The sequence below is a fragment of the Fukomys damarensis genome, unplaced genomic scaffold, assembly GCF_012274545.1.
Source record: "Fukomys damarensis isolate Sample0158 unplaced genomic scaffold, DMR_v1.0_HiC HiC_scaffold_11, whole genome shotgun sequence".
Lineage (NCBI taxonomy): Eukaryota > Metazoa > Chordata > Mammalia > Rodentia > Bathyergidae > Fukomys > Fukomys damarensis.
In genome coordinates, this window is record NW_022900923.1 from 41,064,184 (window position 1) to 41,072,781 (window position 8,598).

Here is an 8,598-nt window from a genome sequence, read left to right on the forward strand (position 1 = left end):
TTTTGTTTTGTTTTGTGACAGGGTCTCACTATGTAGTTGAGACTGACCTGGAACTCACTATGTAGCCCAGCCTGGTCTCGAACTCACAGCGATCCTCCTGCCTCAGCCTCCCGAGTGCTGGGATTACAGGCGTGCACCACCATGCCCGGCTTTTTGTTTTGTTTTGTTTTGTTTGGTTTGGTACCGGGGATCAAACTCAGGTCCTTGGGCATGCGAGGCAGGCAGCAGAACCACTGAGCCAAATCCCCAGCCCTGGCCTCAGATTTGAGGAAGCAGGGCCCACGGGCTCTAAGCAGAAGCTGTGGGGGTTAGGGGTGCAACTGGCTTCCCAGGTGAGAAGGGGAGCAGGGTACCAGGAAAGTGGGGCATCACTGCCAACCGGGACGCAGCAGAGGAGCCCGGCACTGTGCCTCCGTGACCCGGGGCAGCTCATCCACTCTCCTTCACACCACTGCGCAGCTGCCAGCTCGAGGCGGGGACTGCAGGGAACTCTGAGAAAGGAATGAGGGAGCCGGCGGGCCGGGGCACTCGTGGGAGACCTGTGAGGGGCCATTGTCTGCAGCCCCTGTGGGTGTGGCTCCCGGGGCTGTTTGTGCCCAGGGTGCGGGGTGTGCTGCTGTCCCCTGTGCCTGCTGGCCAGCCCGCACCATCTGCAGAAAAATAACGGTCACTGTGTACCCCCTCAACACAAAATTGGTAATTTATTGTTATTAGGAGGCAAAAAATGTACAGTTACAAGAATCATTTTCCAAACAGAGGTTAAGTATGAGCTGAAAAGTGTAAAAAAGGAAGAGGAACATCACTTTACAAATCATTAAATTAAACAAATAAAACAACAAAAAACAAAATCCAAAGAACCAACCCCCCATGCTGAGTTCTCTCCTTGTGCAACTCTGCAAAATGAGAACAGAAAATGAGGTGGGGCCCTGGGCAGGGCAGAGCTGGGGGCTGGGACAGGTGTCGGGCTGGGCAGCATGGGCCCTGGCTTCCTGCCCTAGGCCTGGTGGTCTCTGGCACCTGTTGTGCCTGGGGGCCCCACCGAGGCTGGGGGAAGAGAGGAGGCCCCTATAGGACCTCCCATCGGCCTGTGGCTGCAGAGACACACGGGACGGGGCGGCCGCCAGTGCCCAGGCTGGTACCTGCCCCAGGTGCCAGCCTCCGCCTTTCCAGATGTGAACTCGCCCCAAGGCCACCCTGCATGTCTTCCCTTCTCTCCAGACTGCCCCCTCCCAGACCCTGAATGGCCCCTGCAGCATCAAATGGTTGATTTTAGTCTTTGCTTAAATTAAAAAATTAAAATATATATACATATATATACTGTACACACAGGACAATAACAGAGAGTGTTGAAAAGGGAGGAGGAGGAAGTAAGGGGGGCAAGGGCGGGGAGCCAGGGCTGTCAAGGGGAGGGAAGCGGGGCTGGGCGAGGACACAGGAGAGCGGAGGGGAGAGGCTGGGGGCCCAGATGGGGCGATTTATTTTACAATAAAAACAGGAGTTCAAACCTCAGCAGAATGGGATTGGGGAGCCCCAGAGGGCCCTCCCCAGAGTGAGGAGGGTGCGCTTAGGGGACGAAGGGGAGGGCGGGAGCTCGGCTTCAGGTGTAGATGAGCACGGTCCCTGGTCCGAGGGAGAAGCGCCGCTGTCTCAGCTTCTCCGTGACTTTGAGTGTTGAATAAGCCACTGTAGGGTGATGTCTGGGCCCGGACAGGAGAAAAGTTTATAAGGTCTTGCTGTGCTGGGTGACACAGCTGAGGGAGTGGCAGTCAGCCCACCGCCACCTAACTGCAGCTACTCCGGGCACCAAGGCCATCAGCCTCACACAGGTGGGCGGGGCTGGGTTCTGAGAAAGCCAGAGCTCTGCAGGAGAGGACCGGGCCTGGGAGCCGTGAGTGTCAGAGGCGAGGGGCCGTTTACTGTGACACTGAGGCAGGCTGGGGTGATGCTAGAACACAGGCCTGGCGGAACCTGGGAGAACCCCGGCACCTTCTGTCTTTCCCTTCCCTGCTGCCGCTCCAGGGGGGCCCGCAGCTCCCCAGACTCACGCACCAATGTTGTCCTTCTCTTTGCAGGAGATGGAGTAGCAGCATATCTCTCGGTCCTGGATGGCAGACAGATTCCTAGGGGAGATCAGATAAGAAAGAGTCCGCGGAGGCAGGGACTGCCTAGGGGCATGGGCCAGGGGAGGGCAGGATTTTCTCCCGCTCAAAGGATTACCGTGAGCAGGGTGAGGTGCCTGGAAAAGTGTCCTCTACTGCCACCATGTGGCAAATGCTAGGAACAAGAATAAACCCAGGGCCGGGGATTTAGCTCAGCGGTTGAGTGGCCTGCCTTGCAAGCAGTACCAAAAAAAAAAGAATAAACCCAACTCCAAGGCTGGTGGTTGGGGATTTGGGGCGCTGGAGGTTACAGTGACTACACTCACATTTTCTCAATCAGCTCCTTTTCATCCAGAGCTCCTGGGAGGTCTCGCTTGTTACCGAGAACTAAGACCTGCAGAGGAGGGAGCGTGAGGGCTCAGGCTGTGAAAGGTGAGCCGGTGCACTCACACCCCCTCTCAGCACCCCGCAATGCCCGCTTCCCCGCACAGGGCCTTCTCCTCCCGCTGCACTCCCTGACTGACCGGGATGCCCTGCAGCTGAGGCTTGTCCAGGAGGTTGTGCAGCTCGTTCTTGGAGGCCTCGATCTTCTCCTGGTCGGCGGCATCCACCATGTACCTGGGGAAAGGCAGGGCGAGGACAGCATGGGGAAACCACGCGCGCTGAGCCAGAAAACCTCTGGCTCTGGGTCCAGCACGGTCGCATCCAGGGCCCCGGACCATGCTGGCCTGGCTCAAGGACGGCAGGGAAAAGCCTGGGGCTGCCCTCATCGCGGCCTCTGTGTGCGGAGCTCAGGCCCTGCAGGATTAGCTCTAAATCCTGCCCAAAGTGACCCACTTATGTTTCCAGGGAAAGCCCAGATAAGCCAGAGTGGGAAAGCAAAGCAAACACTAGGACATTTTCCTGCAGGAAGATGTTTTTAAAAATCTATTGTTTATTCTATCAGAAAAACGAAATCTGTTGTTTGGACATAGATATGTTAAATAAAATTTTGACTATCACTAGTAATCGTGGCACTGGGACCTTTGCACTGAGTTACACCTCTGACTCTTTCTAAATTGTGAGATGGTCTCACTAAGTCAGTCACCTAGGTGGCATTTAAACTCTCGATCTTTCTGCCTCAGCCTCTCCAGTGCTAGCATGACAGGCATGTGCCACCATTCCAGAATCAACCCAGGTCTACTACTGAGTTACATACCCTGTCCTTAACATTATTATTATTATTTTTGAGACAGGGTCTCACAGTGTAGTTGAGACTGACCTGGAACTCACTATGTAGCCCAGGCTGGTCTCGAACTCACAGCAATCCTCCTGCCTCAGCCTTCCGAGTGCTGGCCTAAAATTATGTTTTAAAAGGGAATGAATCATTTAAACCATCCCAAACTCCAGACAGTAACAGTTGGGGAGGGAGCCCAGGAACAAGGAAGAGGAAGCTTGCAGGGCCCGCCTGGTTTCTAGAGTCCCTGGTTCTTCACCTGGGCTGTGGGGACTGAGCATTATCCAATAGGAAGGAAGCCGCATGCAAGAGGCTGGTACTTACACTATGGCGCTCACGCCTCGGCAGTAGCGTTCCCACATGCTGCGGAATCGGGGCTGTCCCCCAATGTCCCAGAGCTGAGCAAGAAGAGGGTGAGATGGCCTCAGCAGCAGGCAACCAGAACCCCTGCCCTCCTCCCTGCCTCTCCTCCTCTCCCCCAGCCTCCACCCCTCACCTTGATGGTCACGTTCCCTTTGGTGATCTTGCGCATGTTGAAACCCACCGTGGGGATCATGTCCTCATTGAACTGTCCTGACTGGAGAGAAGAGTCAGCGTTGGAAACGGGAAAAAGTCGGCTGCACCCCAGACCAGAAGGCTGCTGGGGTCACACGGCGGGCCAGGCCAGAGAGGCTGAGCCTTCCCATGTGGGGTGGGGGGTCACAGCGGCATCTCTCGCGTGTCCCCTACTTGTAGGCAGGATGGCTGTCACCAATCCAGGTGTCCAGAGGCACCCTGAGACAGTTTTTCTAAGGTCTGACTGGAAGTGCCGTAGGAACTAAAGCCTGTAGCGTGTTACTGAGTGCAGACTGTTCCAGCGCAGGGGAAGAGTGAACTACTTCCGGGGTCAAGAACCCCAAACAGTTCATGGTCTGACACTCAAGGGAAAGGGGGCATTTTCAAGCTGGCAGTTAAGTATTTTTTGGTGGGGAGTACACTGGCCACCCCCACAAAGAGTAATGCACGCCAAGCCTGGTTTGTACTCTAACCACTCATTAGGATGGGTAATGCACACGCTGCTGGAGTTCACTTTTGTGTCTCCCCACCAGAACGGGGCTGCCTGGGCAGAGGAGCTGGGTCTATAACAGTGAGTGTTTGCTGGTTGCTTGGGAATTGACTGTATGTAATTCCATTTCTCCATGGATCTCTGGCTTGTTTTTTTTCTTCCCCCCAGAAGCAGTCTGAAGGAGGACAGTGCCAGCCCTGCTCCCCACACAGCCTTTTCGTCTTCTGAGTAGCAGAATAAGGTGGCTCACATCCTACGAGTTGGGGTCTGGCCCAGGCCTCTGTGAGGCAGATGATCGGTCCTCTCTGTGCCCCCAAGTCCAAGGGAAGACCCCTGGGTCCCACGTGAGTGTGTGCACGTGCACTTCTGTCTACACACAGCACCTGCTCACCAGGGCCTGAGGTGGACCCGAGACAGAGAGAGCCCCCCGGGACCACCCGTGTGTCCAAAGCTTTGCTTGTAAGTACACTCATCCTTTGCGTCCCAGGATGCCCTCAGATAACAAAACCTGGGAATTCTCAGGTCCCTCATATAAAATGGTATAGTATTTGCCCATAACCTGCAAACATCCTTTCATAGATTTTATTTATTTATTTGTTTGGTTGGTTTTTTGAGACAGGTTTTCACTATGTAGTTGAGACTGACCTGGAACTCACTATGTAGCCCAGGCTGGTCTCGAACTCATAGCGATCCTCTTGCCTCTGCCTCCCGAGTGCTGGGATTACAGGAATGTGCCACCACACGTGGCCTTACAGACTTTAAATCATCTTTTGATTTCTTCATGCCTAATACAGTCTAAATACTACATAACTAGCTGTGATACTGTATTACTTAATGACACGTTGGGCGTGGTGGCACGCATCTGTAATCCCAGCACTTGGAGGCTGAGACAGGAGGATCGCCAAGAGTTTGAGACCAGCCTGGGCTGCATAGTGAGTTCAAGGTCAGCCTGAACTACATAGTGAGACCCTGTCTTAAAAAAAAAAAAAAAAAAAAAGGAAAAAGTATCTATATGTTCAATACAGGCAAAAACATTTTTTTGAGACAGGGCTGGCTATGTTGTTCAAACTGTCTCCAAACTGGGTGGAAGCAATCCTCTTGTGTCAGCCTTCCAAGTAGCTGGGATTACAGGTATGTCCCATCACATCTGGCTTTTTCTGAATATTTTTGATCCTCAGCTGAATGCATAGAGGCAGAACCTGAGGATTCAAAAGGACAGAGTACAGCCAGGCATGGTTGCGCACACCTGTAATCCTGGCACTCAGGAGGCTGAGGCAGGAGGATCATGTGAGTTTGAGACCAGCCTGGGCTACATAGTGAGTTCCAGGTCAGTCTCAACTACATAGTGAGACCCTGTCTCAAAAAAAAAAAAAAAGGACAGAGTGCACATTTTTCTGGGGAAAGGATCCCTAACTTTTCTCGGATATCCTAAGGGCCCAAGGGCAGTTACGAATCACTGAGGGAGAGCATGCTCTCCTTGTGTCTTTAAATCACCCTAAACCAGCAGGGCACCTGTTGGACTGAAGGCCATCGGGTTCCTATCCATGCTGGTTAGGACACTGGTCTGAGGAAGGAAGCCCAGGGTTTCCTGGGAATTGTGAAAAGGCTCGAAAAGTGTCTGGGAATGGTTTGAAACAGCAAAAGGAACCATCACTGCTCTTCAGCAAGGAAACCAGAAGAGCCACAGGCTCCCAAACATGAGAATCTGGCCTGACAGATGCAACCGGAGCAAAGGGAGAGGAAGGAGGACCCCCAGGGAGCCAGCACCTGCACAGCCAACCTCCTGCTCAGGAGGAACTGGAGCTAAGTAGGAATCCGGCTATGACTGGACTTCCCTGCTGATGACCCCTTCCTCACAAGCTCCTTGCTCAGGGTGGCGAAAACCTTATCACTGAGCCCAACTTGCCTCAGACTTGAGCCCATTTTGGCCCATTCTCTTTTGGGTCAGCTCCAGTTATCAGGCAGTTCTCTCTCTCTCTCTCATTCTGTGCCGAAGATTGAACTCAGGGCCTTCAAATCAAACTATATCCTCAGGCTTTTTTTTTTTTTTAAATTTTCAGAAAGGGTCTTGCTAAGTCATTAGGCTTGCCAGGCTGAGTTCAAACTTGTTTTTTTGTTTGTTTGTTTTGGTTGAGACAAGCTTGCTATGTAGTTCAGGCTGGCCTTGAATTCACTATGGGGCCCTGGGTGGCCTTGAACTTGACGGGATCCTCCTACCTCAGCCTCCTGGATTGCTGGGATTACAGGGCTGTGCCACCATGCCTGGCTCTATTTTGCTTTTTTTGAGACAAGGTCTTAGTAGGTAGTTCAATACGTAGCCCAGGCAGGCCTTGAACTTGCAGTGATCCTCCTGCTTCAGCCTCCTGAGTGCTGAGATTATAGGTGTGTGGCACCAGCTTATCAGAATGTCCTTCATAATAGGCCCCCAATCCACTCCCTATAACTTCCACCCTTTGATTCTAAGTTCCTTTGGGTAACCCAAGGCTGCTTCTTCCATTAGGCAATCTTTTACACTTTGAAATATTTGAAAGTGACCCTCTTGTTTTTCTTGGACAAAAACAATGCCTGTTTTTTAGCATCACAACTCTTCCAGAAATCAAAATACCAGCTTAATGTCTGAGAAGCACTGTGAAGTCCCCGTATAATTTCCTTCCAGTTCATGTTAGCCTAGTGAGCGGCACGCACTGAACTCAATTCCTAATTCTTGAGTAAAAAACCCAAGGGTAAAATGCAGAGATGCCAAGCCCATAGCCCTGGAAGATCTGGAAAGGCTGGCGTTTCTCAGACTCTGGAATTCCAACTGCAGCCCACAAGGGCTGGTTTTCTTGGGAGGCCTCCCGAGAGAAGGGAAACTTGGCCTGCTTTTTCAGGGTGAGCCAGCTGAACCGATACATTTAATACAAAAAAGGGGAACACACGACTTCTTATTTGAGAAATGTTCCCTGAAGATCACAGAAACATGTGACCCTGGCAGTAGAGTCTGGGATTCTCAGGTTCTGTTCCTGCCCTGTGTCACACCCTCCCCTCCCTGGACAGAATGCTCCAGAGGAGGCAGAACCCACCGAGAACCTGCGACCCTTTCACAGTGCTCCCTGAGGAAAGCTTCCCTGGGGACAGGGAGGCTGAGTGGCAGCAGTCTGTCTGTTCTCTTCCCTTGCTCCAGAGACATCTCCCAGGTCTGAATACCTAGAAGCCACCGGGACCTGCAGGCAGGAGTCCAGGGGTGATGCCAGGCCGTGCCAAGTCTAACTGGGGGCTCTGATCCCAGGGCCAGGGAGAGAAAAGCTCAGGCCCCAAACTTCAGCATCCGCTACAGGTCCCACCCTGCCAGATAAGGAGCCAGGAGAGGCCTGGAGAGGAAGAGGCAGAGGTCACCTGCACAGCAGGACAGGAGAGGAAGCCAGGGCCCAGCTGTGACAACGGGAGCCCCTCCAGCCTTCCTTCCGCCCTCCTGCCTCAGGCCTGAGGCAGCTGCATCTCCGCACTTCCAAGACTGGCTAGGGAGTCCATCTGGCCAGGCTGGGTGACAACACAGGCAAGGCTGGCAAGGCCAGGCTGGTGAGCCACATTCCTTTGTGGACCCATCTCATCCGCACTTCTGATCAGTATCTGGTTAACTCACACTTCTTGGAAACCCCACCTTTGGGACTGGGGCCAGGGCCCTAGTCAACCTCAGCCCCTGTCCCGAGCCTCCCTGGGCCCCATGAGCCCAGTCCTGCCTGGCTCAGAAATGCAGGCCGCAGCCATTACTGCAGCCTGGGCTCACACACCCAGGGAGCGCATCTTCCCCTTTTTGAAAGATTTTAACTCCTTCTCCACCACTCTGCTCCACAGAAAGACCTACAATCCCCCCTCAGTCTCGACTCCACATTGCTCTGGGAGCCACTCTCCCGGTCCCCAGGTGGGCAGTGCTTCTCCAGGGCATCCTCCCCGGCCGGAGTACCTCCTCCGGCAACTTCTGGACCAAGCAGACTCCAAGCTCCCCTTAGGATGTCACCTCCCTGGACTCCCAGCGACCCCGCAGGTCCAGGAGCGGTTCCGGGGAGGAATCTGGGCTTCAGCCCGGAGCCTGCACGGACTCCTCTGTCCCCGGGGACACCTCTTCCTACCACCCGTGGGGCCGGAGGCTCGGTGTCCTGCGAGGAAGGGATTCGGCTCTCAGGGAGGGGAAGGGCCGGCCCGGGCCCGCTCCGAAGGCGCCCAAGCAGCCGGTCCCGTGACGTCCCCGCGCGGGGTCT

The 8,598-nt window shown here is 54.0% G+C and overlaps 1 protein-coding gene across 1 annotated transcript in view; it reads right to left on the bottom strand.

Annotated features, from left to right (window-relative positions):
- Positions 1-693: 693 nt before the first annotated feature.
- The window catches only part of Arl8a (ADP ribosylation factor like GTPase 8A), a 10,722-nt gene continuing 2,817 nt past the window's right edge, over positions 694-8,598 (bottom strand). The window contains exons 4-10 of the mRNA XM_033761977.1: positions 8,470-8,596; positions 3,812-3,892; positions 3,640-3,713; positions 2,624-2,717; positions 2,426-2,493; positions 2,050-2,120; positions 694-1,697 (exon numbers count right to left, since the gene is read on the bottom strand). Coding sequence (XP_033617868.1) covers positions 1,648-1,697; positions 2,050-2,120; positions 2,426-2,493; positions 2,624-2,717; positions 3,640-3,713; positions 3,812-3,892; positions 8,470-8,596 — 565 coding nt within the window. The 3' untranslated portion in view covers positions 694-1,647. The remainder of the gene's footprint in view (positions 1,698-2,049; positions 2,121-2,425; positions 2,494-2,623; positions 2,718-3,639; positions 3,714-3,811; positions 3,893-8,469; positions 8,597-8,598) is intronic.